This window comes from Ictidomys tridecemlineatus, chromosome 5 (genome assembly GCF_052094955.1).
Source record: "Ictidomys tridecemlineatus isolate mIctTri1 chromosome 5, mIctTri1.hap1, whole genome shotgun sequence".
Lineage (NCBI taxonomy): Eukaryota > Metazoa > Chordata > Mammalia > Rodentia > Sciuridae > Ictidomys > Ictidomys tridecemlineatus.
Window position 1 is genome coordinate 177,223,043 of NC_135481.1, and position 20,383 is coordinate 177,243,425.

The 20,383-nt window shown below is 57.4% G+C and overlaps 3 protein-coding genes across 4 annotated transcripts; 2 read left to right on the plus strand and 1 right to left on the minus strand.

Annotated features, from left to right (window-relative positions):
- Window positions 1–4,276: 4,276 nt before the first annotated feature.
- On the minus strand, window positions 4,277–20,223 carry Necab3 (N-terminal EF-hand calcium binding protein 3). 2 transcript variants are annotated; one of them, XM_078051638.1, is made up of 13 exons: window positions 20,004–20,223; window positions 18,240–18,264; window positions 16,452–16,560; window positions 15,765–15,790; window positions 15,477–15,574; window positions 7,405–7,541; window positions 7,041–7,159; window positions 6,812–6,945; window positions 6,661–6,714; window positions 5,918–6,030; window positions 5,686–5,763; window positions 5,095–5,186; window positions 4,277–4,999 (listed from the first exon to the last, which is right to left on the minus strand). In XM_078051638.1, the coding sequence occupies exons 1-13, from the start codon at window positions 20,121–20,123 to the stop codon at window positions 4,971–4,973; spliced, it is 1,134 nt and encodes a 377-aa protein (XP_077907764.1). In that variant the 5' UTR covers window positions 20,124–20,223; the 3' UTR covers window positions 4,277–4,970. The 2 variants fall into 2 exon arrangements, with proteins under 2 accessions (XP_077907764.1, XP_077907765.1); XM_078051639.1 differs by having other exon boundaries at window positions 6,812–6,891; window positions 20,004–20,222.
- On the plus strand, window positions 8,562–10,743 carry LOC120886271 (uncharacterized protein C20orf144). Its single transcript, XM_078051640.1, has 3 exons — window positions 8,562–9,519; window positions 9,879–9,944; window positions 10,256–10,743. The coding sequence occupies exons 1-3, from the start codon at window positions 9,394–9,396 to the stop codon at window positions 10,682–10,684; spliced, it is 621 nt and encodes a 206-aa protein (XP_077907766.1). The 5' UTR covers window positions 8,562–9,393; the 3' UTR covers window positions 10,685–10,743.
- On the plus strand, window positions 13,378–14,730 carry Actl10 (actin like 10). Its single transcript, XM_021729581.3, has one exon. It carries the CDS (start codon window positions 13,505–13,507, stop codon window positions 14,240–14,242), a length of 738 nt encoding a protein of 245 aa, XP_021585256.3. The 5' UTR covers window positions 13,378–13,504; the 3' UTR covers window positions 14,243–14,730.
- Window positions 20,224–20,383: the final 160 nt, after the last annotated feature.

Sequence of the window (20,383 nt, forward strand, 5' to 3'; positions counted from 1 at the left end):
TAGAGTTGCAAGGGAAGTTGGGAGGGGATGGAGACAGGAAGTCACGTGGCCTGGTTTTCTCAGTATTTTAGGAAATAGTTGATAATCATCTCAGGATGAGCAAACACAGATCTCGACTCCCCTTGGCTTTCTGTGCTTATTTCTTGCTGCTGGTCTTACAAGATGGTGAATTAGCTCTATCTGTCCTCACCCTCCATGCCTCGCTGGCTTCATTGCTGGGTGCCGGCTGCCCTCTGGTGGACAGAGCTGGGCCTGCTACCTCTGCCGCCTCCATTCACTAGCCAGATTGCTACTGGGTAACCTGTTACTTAGGCCTTTCCCTGTGCACCAGTCTTTTCTTTCCCCCTTCTCTCTCTCTCCCTCCCCCTCCCTCACTCACTCTCTCGCGCTCGTGCTCTCTCTCTCTCTGCACCAGCTTTTTATGAGGCTCCCTTCCTGCCCTTGAGTTCTGCTGCAGCTCCCTGGGCACTCCTAGGGAGTTCCAGAACCTGTCAGGATCCAGCCTCCCTGAGGGTCAGTCTGCCCTCGACCTTGTGCTGGGCTCCTCCTTGCCATCCCCATCAGCAACTCCACAGGCCCAGGGACTACACTCTCTCCTGTCATAGTTGTCCCTGCCTCTCAGCTCTTTTCACACCCAATGCCAAGTAGCTGTGGGTGTCAGGGAGAGGATCCCTGCTATGTGACCAGAGCAAGGCACTTATTCACTGAGCTTCTGTTCTTCTGCCGCTGGGGGATACTAGCAATGCCTCTGCCACTGGGGGGTCCTGAGGGTGAAATGTGATGACATGGGTATTGCTGCTGGCACAGAGCCCTGTGCCCAGGAAGCCACTGTAAACATGGTTGCCCTCATGGCCTGATTCTCTTCCAATTTGTGTTTCCTTGAAGATTCATTTTTGCCTCCAGCACCCTGTGTGGAGCCTACCTATCTTGATCAAGTAATATTTGTTTTGAATATGACTTCTTGGGGACCCACCTCCTCCTTTTGGGGGGGAGGGGGACACCAGGGATTGATCCCAGGGGTACTTGACCACTGAGCCACACTCCCAATCCTATTTTGTATTTTGTTTAGAGACAGGGTCTCACTGGGTTGCTTAGTGCCTCGCTGTTGCTGAGGCTGGCTTTGAACTTGCTATCCTCCTGCCTCAGCCTCCAAGCCTCTGGGATTACCGGCAAATGCCACCACATCCAGCCCTACCTCTTTGTTCCTTCTTTTTTTTATGATTTTTTTTTTTTTAGAGAGAGTGAGAGAGAAAGAATTTTTAATATTTTATTTTTTAGTTCTCGGTGGACACAACATCTTTGTTGGTATGTGGTGCTGAGGATCGAACCCGGGCCGTACGCATGCCAGGCGAGTGCGATACCACTTGAGTCACATCCCCAGCCCTCCTTGTTCCTTCTTATCCCTTCCTTTTGCCCCACCAAAGGCTGGTTACTCAGTGAGCAGGTATCCGCCCTCTGCCTCTCTCAGAACTATAGGGCACACCTAGACCAACGCTCTCCCCCTCCCCTGGCTTGCTGCAGGTTTGCACGTGTGCAGGTGAGTCTGGTACAGGCCTGAAGGAAGTGGGGAGGAGGTGCAGGGAGCAGGTGAAGTGTCTGGAGTGCTCGGGTCTGTGGGACTCCACCAGCCCTCCACCTGGGTGTTGACACTAGTATAGGACATCTCATTATCCCCAGCACCTGCCACAAAGCAGGTCCCCAGCAACTGTCAAAAGGAACTAAGAGCCACTAAGAGCAATGGCATAAGCACATGGGTTGAGAAAAGAATCTGGCTCTGACCTACAGGTGGAAGGCTGGGGAGGTGTGGGTGGTGGACATAAGAGAGATAGGGGCCCTACTCAGGGAGTGACCAAGGCTGCGGACGGCCCAGTCGGGCTGAGTGATGTAGGCAGAGGTGGCTACACAGATGGGAAGGGGGGCTCACTGGCCTTGAATGCCAGGACAAAACCACAGTTGATCTTCATGCTGAAGAAAGTGGAAGCCATGGAAGGGTCTGGGCCAGAAGAACATGGTCACCATGATGACATTCTGAGAGCCCCCTTCCCCTGCTTCTTTACAGGGAATGGCTCAAAGTGGAGCCGGAAGCCTACTCAGTGACGCCGCTGCTGCAGGTTGTGTGTTACAGTGGGGAAAGCGAGAAGGTGGGCATCAGAGGGAACCACTCTGTGTCCCCACTGCCCTGACCCCAGCTCAGAAGTTTTTCTGTGGCTGTGACTCCAGCCTCCTGTGTCGACTGCCCGCACCCCGTAGCGCCTGTCTGGCTCCCCTTACCTGCCACACAGCATCACAACTTCCGGGGCCTGGGCTCGCTCACATCCTCATACTGAGGGTCCTCCTGCACAACAGCTTCTTGCCCCGCCCCACCCCAAGGGCCAAGACTCTGTCACCAGCCCTACAGTGTCCTCCAACAGCTCCAGGCTTTCAGTAAGGCAGGGAGGACTGCATTGTCTTAGAGAAAATTGTGCCGGGTGCCATGGTGCACGCCTGTAATCCCAATGGCTGGGAGGCTAAGGCAGGAGGATCACAAGTTCAAGGCCAGCCTCAGCAAAAGCAAGGTGCTAAGCAACTCAGCGAGACCCTGTCTCTAAATGAAATACAAAATAGGGCTGGGGGTGTTGCCCAGTGGTTAAGCACCCCTGGGTTCAATCCTGGATGCCAAGAGAAATGGGGCTGGGGATACAGCTCAGTTGGTAGAGTGCTTGCCTCCCATGCACAAGGCCCTGGATTCAATCCCCAGCACCAAAAAAAAAAAAAAAAAAATTGTGTACTCAGAAGCCTGATAAGGTGCTTGGGACTCCAAGAAGGCACTGCTACAGGTTGTTCACAGTTGGCAATGACAGATTTTCTAGTTTAAAGGGTTTGTGAAATTACAACACAGGACCAAGGGCAGGATGATTTCCCCCTGGACTGGCTTCTCTAACAAGGAGACATTGAAATTGGAGAGGAGCAAACCTCCCAAGCCAACCCCGTGCCGTGTGTGACACAGATGCTGGCGACTTGTTCTAGGAGCCACTGGGAGCCAGGCAGGGTCAGGGGTAACCCGGCACTGGCCAAGGAGACACCAGGAACCCTACACTGGGTCTTGGGCCTGAGCAGCCAGGCTGGTAGAGAACTGACCCTCAGGAGCCATTAGGGAGGAACTATAGGGAAGGCTGCTGGGGTGGGGTGCAGTCCCTGGAGTCGGTACCATCTGACCTGACACCACCAGCTTTCAGGAACTGGTAAAATGCCAGTCTTCCAGCTACCAACCCTGGCTCCACACCTCCCATGGCCTCCTCAGGATGAAGCACCTTTGGGGCCCTGCCTCTCCGGCTGCACCCGGCTCACTCCCCTGTCCCTGGCCTCAGCCCGCTGCTGGGCTTCCCTCAGCTCAGGGGGCCCCCGCCCCTCCCCCTCAAAGCCCAGGCGAGCCTCTTGTTCTGCCTAGAAAACTCTTGACCCCAAGACCCCAGACCAGGTCAGTTGCCATCCTATGCTCTAGGGGTGCCACACGCCTCCCCCTTTATAGGGAGTGTGTGCCACCAATCCCTGCTACCCAGTCCCTTCCACCAAGGGGGTCCCTCTGTGACTGGTCCTTCTGTGACTTGGCCGTTATCCTCCTGGATCTGCTGTGTCAGGTGACAGTGGTGGTGGCAAGCCTGGCCGAGGAGTCTTGTCAGGCCAGGTCTTTCCCAGGAATCCGGCCAAGTCTGAGACCTGGGAAGGTCTCTGTGGGGTAAAGCTACAACTCTCATCGGATTTTGGACCATGTCACTCCTTTTCCCAGGCAGGGCCCCAAAGCCAGGGCCCAGAGGACACAGGGGCCTAGACCAAGAAAACCAGTACCAGCTCTGGTGAAGCATCCACTCTGAAGGTGCAACACTCCAGACAGGAATCAGCTGAGGGTATTTGCTTTTTTAGCACTGGGGACTGAACCCAGAGGGACTCCACCTCTTACCTACATCCCCAGTTCTTTTTAAAATTTATTTTGAGACAGGGTCTCCCTGAGTTTTGCTCAGGGTAGCCTCAAACTTGTAGTCCTCCTGTCTTAGCCTCCTGAGTAGCTGGGATTATAGGTGTGTACCACCAATCCCTGCTACAGGAATGGACTAATTTTTTCTTTTTTCCCCTGGGGCTGGGAATCCAATCCAGGGCCTCAGGCATGCCAGGCAAGCACTTTACACTGAGCTGCACTCCCAGTCTGGAATGGACCCATTTTGAAGACAGGTATCCTGCCCTGAGTTTCTGGTCAGGGAGGCGCAGGGTCCCATCACCACGTAGGAGAGAGGAGGCAACGTGAGAGGTGACCACTGCCTTTATTGCCTCTGTGCTGGGGTCATGGGCTGGGGTTCAGAAGTCTCTGGGGACAGCAGGTGACTCTAAGCCCAAATTATTGCTACTTGGCAAGGTCACCTTGGGGGCTTCCCATAGTGCCCTGAGAATGGATGGGTTGTGAGCATGCAAATCATATGCAAATTATATGCAAATGATATTTGGACCAGCCCAGGTTCCTCCAGAGGTCTGTGGTGTAGCCTCAGGTGCTGGATGGAAGTCTGGTGCTGGCCCAGGAGGGTGATGGGGATACCCAAGTCCCTACCCCATACTGATCTGGCCCAACCTCAAGGGTTGAGGTTTGAGGGGTTGGGGGTCCCTGAGCTCAGCCCTGTTTCTGCTGCTGGTTGGGGAAGAGCAGAAGCCTGGCCCCAAGACAGCAGGAAGGAAGCAGGACGCCACTAGGCAGCCAGAGAGGGAAGGGACCTGGCTGGTCACAGCAACACAGGGGCAGAGGGGACCAGAATTCACACTAATAAATAAGTAAATAGCAAGCAGCCCAGTCCCCAATCCCTGGGCTGAGCCTCCCCCAGTGGGCCAGGCCCTGGGGCTTCCAGGAGAAGGCAGCATCCTTGGTCTTAGTGTTGAGTTGACCAGTGCAGAAGGCTCTAGAAGGAGACAGGCAGGGCCTCAGGGTCCTCAGCTTAAGCAGGTCAGGCTCAGTTGTTATTCATAACCCACCAGGAGGCTGTGGGTCAGAGGTCGGGGGTCAGGAGCCATCAGGGGCCCCTTGCCCCCCGGGGGGGTTCCAGGGCTGTGGAGACCCTGTGGGCTGCAGCCCACCTGGGAAGAACACGGTGGTGAGGGTGTCTGGAGCCCGCAGGTGGTCGATGAGGATGCGCTGGAAGGCCTTGCTGCAGGGTGACTGCTGGTGCCTGGGGACAGCCGTGGAGGGGACCAAGGCTGAATCCATCTGCTCCAGGATCAGGGTCACCTGCTCTTGGGTCCCCCCACCGCATTTTGCTGCCTGATTTAGATCCTGAACTTTCCCATAATGGCTGGGCCTCACTCTCCTACGTGTCTGCTTCACTGAATGTATGAGGCCCCATATAGGGTGCACGTGGCACTCAGCAACAGTGTCGCTCTCTGAGCGCCTCCTATGTACCTAGCACTGCATTCTGGGGTGTGTGTGAGAGAGGCTCTGGGAGGGGGCCTCCCGCTCTCCCTCCTCAGCTCTGCATTCAGGTCCTTACACATCAGATTTTGCCCCTGGAGGCTGGACTGCCATTGCCCCCATTTTAAAATGGAGGCGATGGGCTCAGCTGGCTTGGGTAGCTCAGCTGAGGTCACACTCCAGTGATTGGGAGTGCAGGGCTTGAAGATGGACCTGGCGGCTCAGGCCACCTCAGAGTCAGCCAGCAGAGGAGCACGTACCTTCTCCAGGAGGCTTCATCCCGCCAGAACTCGTACAGGCTGAAGGAGGCGCTGCCCAGCAGCTTCTGAGCGGATACACTGTGGGGCCAGAGAGACCAGGCCAGGCCAGGCCAGGCCAGGCCAGGGCTACCGCGCCAGGCCTCACAGGACCCCGCCCAGGACGCCCAGCCCAATATCCCTCTCATGCACCCCCGCCCCACCTCAGCTGTCCCACCAGCTGGCAGAGACTCACTGCAGACAGTGGCTCTGGGCTCTGGTGAAGTCCACGTAGCAGCACAGGGCCCGGTGGAAGTCCTGCAGGGCTTCCTCTGCCACCTGCACCTGCCTCTGGGCGACGAGGATGTGCTGATGAGAGAGGCATCTGGTCAGCTGAGTGGGGGGGGGGGTCTCTGCCCTTCCTGGCCTGGGCCCATCCCACTGGCTTACACCGCCAACAAGCCCCTCGGCGTCTCTGACTCTATCCTCCAAGATCATAGCCTTAACCCAGCCATTGTCCCCCTGTTCTGCAGAATGCCACCACTTTCTTCTGTCCCCCTCAGTTTCTATCCACTGTCCCCCTCAGTTTCTATCCACTGCCCCAGACATGACTTTCAGAAGTATAAGTGAATGAAAGCTAACACTGAGAGAGCAGTGGTTTCTTTTCTTTTCTGTAGGATTTAACCCAGGGGCACTCTACCATTGAAGTATATCCTCAGCCCCTCCCCCTTTTTGCTAAATTGCTGAGGCTGGTCTCAAACTTGTGATCCTCCTGTCTCAGCCTCCTGAGTCTTTAGAATTACAGGCATGTGCCACTGTGTCCAGTTAGAGAGGCAGTGATTTCTGCAGGATTATATAGCAAGGACCAGAACCCAGCACCTGCTGGCCAGACCTGGGGAATGGGGCACATATGACAGCAGAGGGTCGGCTCCATAAAGCCCTCACTTCATGAGTACCCCTACTCCCTAGCATCCAGCAGCTACCTCTGCCCAGGCTCACCGAGTCAGGACCATTAGCAAGGTCCTCTTCATGCAGGGGCTCCAGCCGGGGGGCCTGTAAGGGACACAAAATGGGGGCTGAGCCCCTGGCAAGTGTGCCTGGGCGAATGCCAGGGATGCTTCCCAAGGGTGCTGACCACAGGGCCACTCACTTTACACTCCAACTGGTCTATGAGCTCCTGGAGGCGGTTCACCTGGAGCCGCCACTGCATCTCCGCCTCTGAGCTCTGTCCTGGGGTGGAGGCCAGGCCAGGGTCAGCTGTGGGTCCCAGAGGCTGGGAGGCCACTGGAGCAATGGAGGAGCAGGCACTATGGACACAGAGGTGCCACGCCTGCCCTGGACCCCATGCAGCCAGGCCTCCCCCCCTACCCCAGGCACACCTATGTCAGAGGAGCCAGGAGACCAGGACGGTGACCGGCTGATGTTCCTCAGGGCCCTGCGTCCTGTCCGCCGGCTGCCACGGGGCCTGCTCTGCACTTCCACATTCTGCTCACTTGACCTGGGGAAGTGGAGGGTCAGCCTGCAGCCCCCAGACCCTCGGGCCAAGGACTGGGGTTCCCGGAGAGAACCAGGCTTGAGTGGGCAAAGGTCTCCTCAGAGCAGCTACCCCTCCTCACCCCTCCCTGCCCAAGACTTGGGGCTCCATGATGTGGAGCTATAGAATGTGATGACACCAGGGGTCTGGAATGCAGGGACAATGGGCATTCCTGCACTGGCCCCCAGGCTGGCAGGGCCCTCACATACCGCAGGCCACAGGCCTGGACCTCCAGGGTTTCCGACGCTCCCTCCAGTGAGCTCTGCAGAGCTTGCAGCTGGCCCACCGTCTCCCGCAGCAGGAAACGTGTCACAAACTGGTCCACCTTGGAGGCCTGCTCATACTCCTGGGGGCAGAGAGGAAGTGGACAGCATCTCTGAGCCCTGAGCAGGTATTTCCGAGTGGTGAGCCGCCTCCCTGGTTGGCTGCCTTATGCCCATCCGGGTAACAGAGGAGTGTAAAGAGGGGGAGCATCAGACCTGGCCCAAACAGTGGGGCACCGAGACTCAGGGCAGGGAGGGCCTGGACCCTTCCTTGTCCAGCCCTGGCCTCTCCTACTAGGACTTGTGAGGCCAGCCCACAGGGAGCAGCTGGCAGCTGGGGTGCTGGGCCCTTTTGGATCTCAAATCCTCTTCCTCTTGGGCCCACCACCTTGGGCAGCATGCCTAGTGAGGCCCCGTCATAATCTCACAGGGTGACAGGGGGGGGGCTGGTAGTGGTGGTCACAGGCATCCAAGGGCTAATTTGGCACATGGTGCAAGATGATGGTGTGATGTGGCCCCATATTGACCCAGCTGGCCCCAAACTTGCAATCGACATGTGTCCACACATGTATTCATTCATTCAACCTTGCCACCAAAGGTCACCACATGCTTTCTGGAGTTACCAATACAAGATAACCTGTTGACTTGTACACAACACACACACACCTGCGCGTGAGCGGGCACACACACAGGCCAGCACCTCCTCCCAGTCTGACCATGTGCCAGGCCCTGTGCCACCCACTTTGGGATTCTCAAAAGAGACTTCTCAACCACCTTCACCTTCCTGTGCCCTAGTTTCCTCAGCTATAAAATAAGAATGAGAAGTCTCGGGCTGGGGATGTGGCTCAAGCGGTAGCGCACTCGCCTGGCATGCGTGTGACCAGGGTTCGATCCTCAGCACCACATACCAACAAAGATGTTGTGTCCTCCGAGAACTAAAAAATAAATATTAAAAATTCTCTCTCTCTCTCTCCTCTCTCACTCTCTCTAAAAAAAAAAAAAAAAAAAAAAGAATGAGAAGTCTCATCCCATTGAGCTACTGGGAGCCTCCCTCGGTTAATTCCTACCTAGGACTAGGCCCAGTACCTGGCACAAGAGTTTCAATACCAGGAGAACTGTCGACATTTTTGTCAAATACACTGCTAATGAGGAATCTGCCCACTTGTGACCCAGCAGTCACAGCTGTCTTGAGAATTCCTCAGCCCCATATCTATTTCTCTCTCTCTCTCTCTCTCTCTCTCTCTCTCTCTCTGTCACACACACACACACACACACACACACACACACACACACACATCCATGACAGGAGTCCTGGAGAAAGAGGGATGGAGTCATATTTTTCTTAGGCTAGTGTTTCTGTATGCATGAAATCCTTCCAGTGAACTCCCTTTCGGTCGGTGCTGAAGATGTTTGATCAGTTTCCGTGATCAGTTTTTTTGCAATCAAAAACTTAGCTGGCTCAAGCACCCACTCCGTGTCAGGCACTATCCTAAGAATAATTCCACTTAACCTTCATAACAATTTACAGGAACCATAACCGACCCTATTTTGCAGATGAGAAGATTGAGGTCTAGAGAGGTTGATTTCTTCAGTCAAGGTCACACAGCTAGTTAGTGACAGGGCCAGATTTCAAAGCCAAGCCACAGAAATGCCCTTCCACTCACCACCAAGCTCCTTAAAAGCACTGCTTCATTGATGATCATTTGCCCAGTTTTACAGCTGGGAAATCAAGGTCAGAGGTCACTGACAGTGTGAATGGAGCCCAGATTCACCTGGAAGTTCTGAGGGCAGGAGGTTGGAGTTCAGCTGGTGAGGTGGACCCATGAGGTCACAATGTAGCTTCCCTCCTATACCCCACCCCCCTGCAGGGCCCCAGGTCAGAGGGCAGGGCAGAGGCAGCATGGGCTGTGGCCCCCAGTGGTAACCAGCCCTACCATGGGAAACAACAGTTCCCACAAGAGGACCAAAGCACCCAAGCAGGCCCACAAGGAGAGGCCACCGGACATGGACAAGGGCCAGCGGAAACAGTTCTCCAGCCACCTCCAGCGGAAGAAGCCAAGTGTGAGTTTGGGGAGGTGGAGGAACAAGTAGGGGGTGGGAATAGGATGTCCTGGACAGGAGGGGATGCTCTAAGTGTGGGCCTGTGGGCAGAAGTCCTAGAGGGGTTACAGCATCCCTCCAGAGGACAGAGGTTCCAGAAGTCCACATGGGTGGGTATGGGGGTCCTGAAACCCAGAAGGGACGGCAAGGGTTCCAAAACCTAGAAGGGTCTACAAGATCTGTGAGCCCAGGAAGATGGACAGAAGTGGGTTCCCCCAACCCTGGACAAAAATGGGCCTGGAGGTCAGGCATGGGGAAGTAGCCCTCGTTGATACCACTGTGGCTGTGACACAGGGAATTCCCTTGCGCCCTCTCTCCAGACCGCAGGCTCAAAACATACCACTTTCCCCCTCTTCACCTGGGGAGAGGCCCTTGACCAGGCTGAGGTGGGTGAGAGCCCCAGGCATCAAGGCTGGAGGGGAGGCAGGGAACCCAGCAGTAGGTCGGTCTGGGGCGGGTGAGGGCTTCCAGAGGGGATGGCGGGGTCCTGGCAAGCCAGTGGGGTGGGGAGGGTCCCTGACCTCTAGTGGGGACACACGGGTGCGCCTTCCCAGGACCCGATGGGATCCCTGCACTCCCACGCGTGGCAAGATGACAAAGGTCCCAGAAACATAACAGTTCCTGGGAGGAGACGGGCTCTGGAGGGTGGTGCGCTCCTCCGCAGGCGCGACCTTCCCTCCCGCCCACCCACCCCCAGACCAAGATCGTGCTGCTTTTCCCGCTGGACAAGCGGCAGCAGCTGGCCGAGGCGGCGGCGGCGGCGGCGGCGGCGGGCCCTGGCGCACGGCCCGGCCGGTCGGGTGAGAACGCATCTGGCGCCCCGGCGGCGGCGCCCATGCTGCGAGGGGCGGGCGACTGCGCTGAGACGCGCGAAGGCGCGCGCGCGAGAGAGATGAAGAAAATCCTGGTTCTGCTGCTGCTGCTGGACGCGCGGCTGCAGGAGGAGGGGCGCCGCGCGGGGAGCGGGGCCGGATCGGGGGGCGGACCCGGAGGCGGGGCCAAGGCGGCGCAGGGTTGGCAGCGGCTGTACGCGCGCCTGCTGACCGAGAGCGAGGCGGACGGCGAGGGCGACCCTGGAGAGGAGCAGCCCCGCAAGCGGCGCCGCTGCCCTCGCCCGAGGCCTTGAGCGGGGGCCCCGCCCAGCCCCGGCCCCGGGATTCAGCCCAATAAAGAGCGCAGAACAACTCTGGAGTCTGCTGGTTCTGTCCCGGGCTACAGGGGCAGGGGTGAACGAGAATTTAGCAGTTACCGCCGATGGTCTGGAGCTGGGGCACTTGCTTGTGACACAAGGGTCAAAACCCTTTCCTGCGACACTCCGGACCCTAATCAGACCCTGCCAGGTCTTGCAAGCTCAAAGTAGGTGGACTCTGGCAAATCTGGTCTTGGCTACGCTGGAAGGACCTGTTTCCAGCAAAGGCCTGACATCTCCAAGAGTCCCTAGCATTCAGGAATCTTCCTCAGGCAGAGGGAGAGGTCCCGGCAGATAGGCAGCACCCCAGGGAGAACAGCAAGGATCCCCAGGCAGATGGTGAGGCCTGAGATGCAGATTCTGCCTATGGGAGCAGCCAGGAGGAGGAGCTGGAGTCTCTGGGCCTCTGACCCATCACTCCTACCCCCATTGTGCTCCATGACTCCCAAGGCACCTCAAATTCATCCCTTGCCCTACTCTGTACTGTCCCTCCTCACATTTCACCAAAGACTTCTTCCAAACAGTGTCTAGGGCAGTTCACTCCCTTTCTAAGTCTCACTGGTTCTCCACTGTGCTCTGGGACTATGCAGGTCTTCTCCCCAGCCTCTATCTTCCCCTCTGAGGGCCTCTCAGTGGTGCCCCCTCATCCCTGCTCTAGCCAAATCAGCACTTGTGGTCTCCATGTGAGGCTCACTTCATATATCACAAGAGGCCCAGCATAATCTGGGCTGCCTCTCCTCACCACACTCTCTTGGTTCTCAAACCCAGCTCCAGGCCCTAAAGCCACCCCAGCATGCCATATCTGCAGCCTGCCTTCCTACCCCACACTGGTGACCAATCTCAGAAAGCCCCCTTTGGGGGTAGCCCAGCTCACTAGCGCCACAGGTCTAGCTTCTGCTACAGATACACTTTTGTTACTGTCAACACAAGGGACATCCCCTCCAGAAGGCCCACATCACAGGAGGTTGCATGACACATACAGCAGCCCCTACATTGTGAGAACTGACTCTTCTGCCATCCAGATGGTTACAGTCAGGATAACTGCACTCCTGTGTGCAAGACTAGCCCAAGCTGACTTTTATCAGCCCCTTCTCTGGGACTGAAATTTGGGAGCTGTAAGGGACAATGATTTCTACATGAACTTGGACTGGCTAAAGCCAGTCTTCAGAGGAATAAAAACCTCACAAAGACTGCACATCCTGGTTCCCCTCAACCCTGAGTTCAGACTCTCTTCCTGACAACTGATTTCACCCTTATCCTTGGTATCCATAAGATAAACAAGATTCAGTATAAAACCCTTATTTTAGCTGGCCTGCCTGGTGGTGCGCACCCAGTGGCTCAAGAGGCTGAGACAGGAGGACCGAAAGTTCAAAGCCAGCCTCGGCAATTTATCAAGGCGCTAAGCAACTCAGTGAGACCCTGCCTCTAAATAAAAATACAAAATTGGGGTGGGGATGTGGTTCAGGAGTTGAGTGCCCCTGGGTTCAATTCCGTGTACCCCCCCCCAAAAAAAAAAAAATAAAAACTTTCTCTTTAGCAAATGAAAGGGCTGTACATCTGGCAAGAATAGAGCAGATAATCCAGCTATTTTGGGAAGGAACCAGACTGTGCTGGGCAGCTGAGGCCAGAACATGAATGCCCAAACCGCTGCCCTTGGCTTGGACAGAAGAGGAAGATAGGTCCAGCGTTTTCTTGGGGGGAGGGGCCAGAGACGCTCAGTGCTGAGGTCACAAAGAGCCCCAATACAAGTTCTCTTCTCTGACGGTCCTCTCCCACCTCCACAACGAGAAACTTCTTTAGCCAAGCCAGGCGAGAGGTGCCAGGAGACTGCCTGGAGCTTAAGGGTTAGCCAGGACTCCAGCATCCCCACGGGGGGGATACATGTCCTGATGGCCTTGCCACAAGGGCCTTTCATTGCCTGAGCTCTGCTTTCCCAGCAGTTTCTCAGTATCCAAAGGATTTGGCCTGGCCCTCCCGTCATCCACCCCAGCAAGACCCGAGGAGGCGGGTCCGGGCGACCACGACGAGTCCGGAAGAAGTGCTGGGCCTGGAGGAGCCTGGAGCTTGCAACCTAGGACAGCCAAACCGAGCCGCGGCTGGGACCCCGCGGGAGCAGAGGTAGACCCTGGAGCTGAGGGCGGGGCCTCCGGCCTAGGGCGGAGCCACGAGCAGAAAAGAAGGCGGCCACTCTGCTCGAAGGGGTGGGGGGCACACGACCGGCGGACGAAGTCACGGACTGAGAGGGACAATTATCCAGCGCAGAAAAAACTAGGACTTGGAGGCTCAGGCGGACCAGGCTCTGGGGCCGGGCCGAGTCTCTGAGGGCTGAGCCTTCGCCGGAAGGTGGCGTCTGCGTCCCGCAGCCGCCGGGTCCGCCGGCGGCACTCCCTGGGCCACGTCGCCGTGGTGGTGGACCTGGGCTCGGGCTTCACAAAGGCGGGCTTCGCGGGCGAGGAGGAGCCACGCATAGTACTGAAGAGCTCCAGTCTGGTGCCCAGCTGGGACCGGTCCGTGCAGCCAGGCACGCTGGGCTGCGAGCTGGCGGGCGGCGTGGCGCGGGCGCACCCCATCAAGCACGGCGTGGTGGTGGACTGGGAGGCGCTGGAGGGGCTCTGGCAGCGCCTGCTGGTGGGCGGCCTGCGAGTGCTGCCGGAGCAGTGGCCGGTGCTGGTGAGCAACTCGCCATCGGCGCCACCTGAGGACCGCGAGAAAGCGGCTGAGCTGCTGTTCGAGGCCCTGGCAGTGCCCGCGTGCCACATGGCCAGCACCGCGCTGCTGGCGCTCTGCTCCTCCGGCGCGCTTAGCGGGCTGGCCGTAGAGGCGGGCGCGGGCGTGTGCCACGCCACGCCCATCTACGGGGGTCACTCGTGGCACAAGGCCACTTTCCGGCAGGATGTAGCAGGCAGCACCTTGTCGCGCTACTTGCGAGACCTGCTGGTGACAGCGTGTCCCAACATCGGGGTGCAGGCCTTGCCCCGCAAGACCATCACACAGCTTAAGAAGCGCTGCTGCTATGTGTCGCTGGATTTCGAGGGTGATCTCCGTAACCCTGCCCGCCACCATCCGGCCAGTTTCTGCTTGGGCAAGGGGTGCTATCTGCGCATCACCAGCGAGCGTTTCTGTTGCCCCGAACCCATCTTCCAGCCGTGTCTACTTGGCCAGTCTGAGCCAGGACTGGCTGCACTGGCCTTCCAGGCACTGCAGAAAATGCCCCCAACACTGCGAACAGGGCTAGCCAACACTGTGGTGCTCGCCGGCGGTTCCACGCTTTTCCCTGGCTTCATTCAGCGCCTGGACCTGGAGCTGGAGGGTCAGTGCCGGCGGCACGGCTATCCCGCTCTACGGCCCCACCTGGTGGCCAACCCTGGGCGTGGCTCAGCTGTGTGGACTGGAGGCTCCATGGTGGCCTCCTTGGGCTCCTTCCAGTGTGATTGGATGACTCGCGCCATGTACCAGGAATGTGGCTCCAGGCTGGTGCACGAAGTGTTCAACTGAGCCATGTTTGCCAGGAGGTGGTGGTGCAACCTGGGGACTGCAGGGACATTGGCTCTAGGTTGAGTCACTGACCTATCAGCCTTGAGACTAGATAAAGAATGTCAAGTGTTTGGAGCTGGCAGGCTCATCATGTGGAGGTGGGTCAACTCCACTCCCTTTCTGGGTCAGGAGGGGGCGGATGGGACCCACTGGGCCCTCACGTTCACTTGCAGTTTGAATCCCCCAACCCACTGCCAGTTCGGAGAATGTCAGTCCAGCTGTCCATTTGCAAGGCCAGGCCCAAGGCTATGTCACATGAAAGCAATCAGTAGAAGCCCTGTCCCTAGTTGTGTGATCTTTTAAACTCTGGAATCTCAGTTTCCCTTTTGGTATAAAGTGGGGTCAGAGGACTGAGGATGTAGCTGACAGATACAGCACTTGCCTAATGTGTGCAGAGCCCTGGATTCAACCCCCAATAGAGGAAAAATAAAAAATAATTTAAAAAGGCAGGATCGGGCACTCCCAGAGCTGCTCACTGCTCCTCCCCACCCAGCCCCAACTGGAGGAGCTGCGGGGCAAAAGGAAGTGGAGACATTTCTTAAAAGGAGCACAGGACTGGAGAGGTGGCTGCCTGTCTATATGCCTGAGGCCCTGAGTTTGACTCCCAGCACTGCAGGGGGAGAGGGAAGAATACATAAAGGGAGGGGTGGCTTATCTTTTTGAAGTCACTCTCCAAGGACTTGGAGCCCTAGCTGTCAGCACTGTTTACACTTGTGCCCAAAGGTGTCCACACATGCACACAAACACATGGCCACACACATACCTGCCTATTCACATATGTCCTTAGGGCAAGACCCCATGGCTCCACGCACCAGCACTGGCTTTGGGCATGATGAGCTCGTCCCCCCATGAACCAGCCCATGCCCACTGGGTTCCGGCTTGATAGTTCCCAGCATTTATGTCTGGCAAAAAAAAAAAAACAGCAATGCTGCTCCAGGTCTAAAGCACCCACTGTGTGCAAGGCCTTGTTCTGGGTGCTGGGAACAAAGAAAACAAAACTTATGCAAAAATCCCTGCCTACATTCTCATTTAATTATCACAACAAAAGTACAGACAGATGAGGAAACTGAGGTCCAGAGAGGCAAAGAGGCATAGCCACTAAGTGGGAGAAGCTCTGCAGGCTTGAGCCATGACAACAGAGTGTCCAAAACAGCAGATACCCATGTGGGGACCCACCATCAGCCACTCCACTCACCAGCTTGGTGGCGTCCATGGCAGTGAGTACTGCACGGTTCAGTGACTCCAGTGCAGCCAGCACAGGCCGGTAGACACCCAGGCGTTTGGAGAAGTAGTCTGCAAGGAGAAGAGGTGCTCACGGGTTCTGAGCCCTGCTCCCCAATTGGGAATTTGGCCACCTAGAGTTCCCCAGCTACCAAGCAGTTCTCATATCCTGAACCCAGCCCCTTCTGTCCCATCAGGAACCCAGCAACAGCCCCCACCATATCCACCTGCTCAAGGACCTGGGAAACATGCACCTACTCACCACATAGTTTATCTGTTTCTAAATTGCTGCAGAGAAAAAAAAAAGACACCCTTCAGACCCTGAGGCCTGGTCTGGCAAACTGGAATGTCCCCAACCCACCCCTGACCCCCAACTCAGCCTGACAAGGAATTTGGGGTATCTGGTCAGTGAGTGGGGGGGAGCGTAGCAGACAAAAGGGTCCAGCCCAGTCTTGGGAGCCCCGCATGCCAGCCTAGAGTCTGGGGTTTATCCTGAGGAGACGGAAGGGAAGGCGTATACATGTGTGATGTGTGTGCACCAGAGCGAGGAAGCTGGGAGGAGCTCACTCGCCCTGCCAAGATGTGTAGATGCGGGAGCACACGGGGGAAGATGTGGGAAGGGGTGTGTGTGTGCACCTGCACCCCTGGGTGGAGGCGGGTGGAGGCAGGCGGAGCCCAGCTGTCCCCAGGCAGCCTCTGGTTCCTGCAGGAAGCGGGAATGAAGGGGTTGAGCCACAGGTGGTGACTCAGGTCTATTTTGGGGTTCCAGCCGAAAGCATCGTGGTGGGCAAGGCTAGAAGCGGGGGTAAAGCTGGCACCAAACCCTGGCACCTTTCTTCCCACTACCCACCCCAGTCCTCCAAAAAGAACAGTGGCAGTAGGGGACAAAGTGGGGCTGGGACAACCTGGCCTGGCACCCACCCACGCTCAGTCACCCCCTGGCACTCACTCAGTGGGACAGCCGTCAATGCTGCTGAACAGTTCACGTAGCTCCCCGGGGCTGAGAACCCCATCGGCAAAATAGTTCTGGAACTCTTCAAATGAGAGCTTGCCATCATCTAGGAGGGGCAGGGACAGCGTCAGTGTCCCTGAGCCCGGATCATGCCCTGCCTCCAGGTCCAAGCCCCTCCAGGCCTCCCAGTATCTCACAACCACCTAGCCAGGTGCCATGGGCTCTGAGCTTAGCCCCTGACTGCTGGGAGAAAAGGACTGGAGTCTCCAGAACAGGGGAGGATCCAAATGTTAGCCAAATGAGGAAATGAAAAATCAGCCCGGACACAACTGCAGCACAGCCTGATCTCGCTGGAGAGGAATAGGGCAGAGTGTCTGGCCCCGAGGCTGACCAGCTTCACCCTGGGTACAAGGACTTCTGTGCTCTGGACCCAGAACCTTCACTGAGAAGCCAGTGGGAGGCCTAGGAAATCTTCCTAAATAGGTGGACTCTGTAAGAAGCTTCAGGCTGGCTCTGGAGGAAATGCTGTCCCTGGGGGACAGGGTAAGCTGATTGGTGCAATTGAGTGGGATGTTCAAAGATGCCAGAGAGTCGGCCTGAATGATGTAGAGAGTCACTAATAAATGGGGAGGGGGAGCTGCGGAGCAGGAGGAGGGGTGGTAAGGCCTGAGGCTCTCCAGAAGGAATGCCCCAATCAAAGGGGGGACATGTCTTTTTGGGGGGGAGAGAAGGGTTGGAGGTATACGGGGATTGAATCAGGGGCGCTATACCACTGAGCCACATCCCCAGCCATTTTTATATTTTGTTTAGAGACAGGGTCTCACTGAGTTGCTTAGGGCCTCACTGTTGCTGAGGCTGGCTTTGAACTCACGATCCTCCTGCCTCATCCTCTCTGCTGGAATTACAGGCATGTGCCACCACACCTAGGCAGGGCATGTGTCTCAGTCAGTGGGTTGGGACAAATGGTTCCCACAATTAAAAAATACCCAAGGAGAAGGAGCAAGGAGTGGGGATACTACCCCATCTCAAGGAGGCTGGAACATGGGGGTGGGGGTGGGGGGAGGTAAAGACCCAGAGGGAGGGGAGCTCCAGGCAAAATGGCCCCCTCAGCTCAGACCCTCCACTGGCTGGTCACTACAGGGGGCTGTTTCCAGCCATCTAGAAGCAGCAAACCTACAGTGTGCTAGGCTGGACCAGGGGCAGAAGGAGCTGACTCAGATTACTGGACCCCACTGTATCCTTGCCCAAAGGCTGGGTTTAATTGTGTTCTCTGAGCCCTCGATGGATCTAGATGGTAAGTCACACGTGGACAAGACCTCCAAAAATCTGGGTGAAGTACCATTATCCCACCCTTCCAAGCCCCTCACACAGGGAATTTAGAACCACACATCACCACCAATTAAAGGCTGTGTGACCTCAGGCAGCTTGCTTCCCCTCTCTAGGGTTCTACTCCTTTGTCTGTGAAATGGGTGAGGAATCTCAATCCAGCTGGCACTGCAAGGCAACACAGGTCACATACCGGAAGTCCCATCACTGTGCCAGGGCACTGCGTGAAAACAAGCCCCCACTTCCAGCCTCTACCCAAACCACTCTCCCTCTGCTCTCCCTTCCAAATTTGACTCAGAATAGCACTTCCTCCAGGAAGGATGCATTGATTTGATTTCCCTGTTTCAGGGTCCCCAAGATTTGTCTCCACTCAAATTCTCCCCCAGTTCCCCAACTCTCCCCTGAGTCTCCCTGATGGACTCCCACTCACCACTGAGTCCCAGAGAAAGCAACACTCACCATTCTTGTCTGCTCTGCGGAAAACCTAGAGGACAAAGGGACAGGAGTGGGAACTGGGTGGGGGTAAGAAGCAAGAGGCGCGCCACCCGCCACCGGACCCACAGGGCCCCAGCTGCTCTGCCTCCCCGTTGCCTGGCCTTACCTCCTGCTCAGCCTGCCCCAGCCCCCTGCTCAGCTCAGCCTGCGGGTGCTCTTCCAACAAGGGAGGCACAGGAAGGGCACACAGCAGGTCCCACTGCTTGCTCCCTGCTCCTGCAGAGCCTGGCTCCATGGGGTGCCCCAGGCCAGCTCCTGCACCCCACCTCCCACACCTGGACGCCAGCCTGAGTTCTGTCTGATGCATCAGCCCCTGGCACGGTCCCCGGTGCCCGCTTGAAGAAGGTGCAAAGATGGGTCAAGATGCGGTCCAAGGATCCAAACCAGACCTGAACCCCAACTCTGGCCACCCACAGTCCATTCCAGTCTTTGCCCTCTGAGCTGGTCCCCTGCATGCCTGTGCATTCCCTTCTTTGCCACACCTCAGTTTTCCCACTAGTATCCCAAGGAGCAGCCTAGGGTTAACCCTTTCAGGGCCAGGGCTTCCCACAGAGACAACTTTATGTGAGGGCTGTGGGTAGGTTTGCTAGTGCTCGAGGGAGGTGAGGGTGGGGAGGCAAAGATCAGATTTTATTTACAGAGAGGCGGAGATGAAAGGCACCAGAGGCAGTAAAACAGCCTCTCAGGGATCAGAAACTTCCAGGTTCCCCAAAGCTCAGCAAAGGGCAGCCCAGCAGGCCTAAAAAAGAGATGCAGACCAAAGCCTGGACAGAGAGCCCTCATATTTCAAGTCCTCACTCCCTTTGGATGATCCCTTCAGGGTCAGTGGGTCTAAAGAATCAACTAATGCCTAGCCTGAATCAGAGAAGGTATGCTACAGGGTTGGGATCACACAGCAGCCCAATGGGGCCTGGGTGGGTGGACGGAGAAATGGGCAGGGAGTTAAATTGAGAATTAAGACACCTGGGGCCACACCCAGTAATACCCCTGCTTCAATATGGACATATCCCCTCAGGCCTTGGTGTTCCTATCTGAGAAGCAGGAGGGTCAGCTTTCAGTCAGAACTGTTTGTGGTCAAGGTGCTGAGTCACTGGGGGTTGTGGGGAGGGGGCAGGATTACAGTCTTTCCCACTGGTAGGGACCTCTGGAATGGGGACAGAGCACAGGGGTAAAAGGGAGTGACTGAGACCCAGAAATGCTGCTCCACACTCACAGAAGGGGGCTGCAGGGCCACCTGCTGCCCCATGGAGTGGTACCCAGACCACAGAGGATAGCTATGGGCAGCCTTCACCAGCTGCGGGACTCCTCTTGCCCTTGGGTCAGAGGGGCTCTGGAGGTACTACTAGGGTCAGGAGAGGGCTCCTAATGTGTCCTGGCGCTCCAGCCCAACCGCCGGGCCAGGCGCCACCACAGAGCAGGGACAGTGACTATCTTAATTGTGTCGACAGTCCCCACCCCCACTAGACAGAGAATGTTTGGGGGTTTGGGACAGCAGGGACAGAGACACTGGAGCAGAGACAAGGAGCGATATGAAGAGACAGGACTGGGGACGCGGAGGCAGCGAGATCGGAATAAGGAAGAGGGACAGAGGGACAGCTGGGTCAGAGATCGCGAGAGGGACAAGGTCAGGGGGAGACACGCACTGAGACCGAGATGAGGAAGCACAGAGACGGGGCCGGGAGACGGTGACAGCGAGCCCGGGAGACGCCCCGCCCGCGCCCCACTCACGTCCTGGAAGAGCGCGTGTCCGCCGGGCCCGGCGGCGGCGGCGGCAGCTGGGGATGCAGGGGGCCGCGGGGCCGCGGGCGGCCGGAGCAAGCACACGGTGAGCAGCCCTGCGCACGCCATGGCGCCGCCGCCCGCTCGGCTGGCTGCGCTTCGCCAGCAGCGCTCCGCTGAGGCTCCCTCGGGCCGGACGCCGCTGCGGGCCGGGGGCTGGGGGCGCCCGCCCATTGGCGCCGGCGCGAGCGCGGCCCCGCCCCCGCCCCGCCCCCGCCGCGCGCCCCGGACTGGCCTCCGCCGGTCAAGCCGGGCCTCGGTTTCCCCGTCTGGAGCCCAGGCTGCGCACTGAACGACTCCAGCCTGGACCCTCCCCGCGGGTGCGCCAC

What these genes read in the sequence shown, in the direction of transcription:
- LOC120886271 (XM_078051640.1), top strand. Translation starts at nt 9,394, where the DNA reads ATGGGAAACAACAGTTCCCACAAGAGGACCAAAGCACCCAAGCAGGCC. An exon ending in TCCAGCGGAAGAAGCCAAGT is followed by an intron (nt 9,520 to 9,878) that starts GTGAGTTTGGGG and finishes CCCTCTCTCCAG; the next exon opens with ACCGCAGGCTCAAAACATAC. An exon ending in AGGCCCTTGACCAGGCTGAG is followed by an intron (nt 9,945 to 10,255) that starts GTGGGTGAGAGC and finishes ACCCACCCCCAG; the next exon opens with ACCAAGATCGTGCTGCTTTT.
- Actl10 (XM_021729581.3), top strand. Translation starts at nt 13,505, where the DNA reads ATGGCCAGCACCGCGCTGCTGGCGCTCTGCTCCTCCGGCGCGCTTAGC.
- Necab3 (XM_078051638.1), bottom strand. Translation starts at nt 20,123, where the DNA reads ATGGCGTGCGCAGGGCTGCTCACCGTGTGCTTGCTCCGGCCGCCCGCG. An exon ending in GTCCAGGCCTGTGGCCTGCG is followed by an intron (nt 7,160 to 7,404) that starts GTATGTGAGGGC and finishes CCACTTCCCCAG; the next exon opens with GTCAAGTGAGCAGAATGTGG. An exon ending in GATGAAGCCTCCTGGAGAAG is followed by an intron (nt 5,187 to 5,685) that starts GTACGTGCTCCT and finishes GGCTGTCCCCAG; the next exon opens with GCACCAGCAGTCACCCTGCA.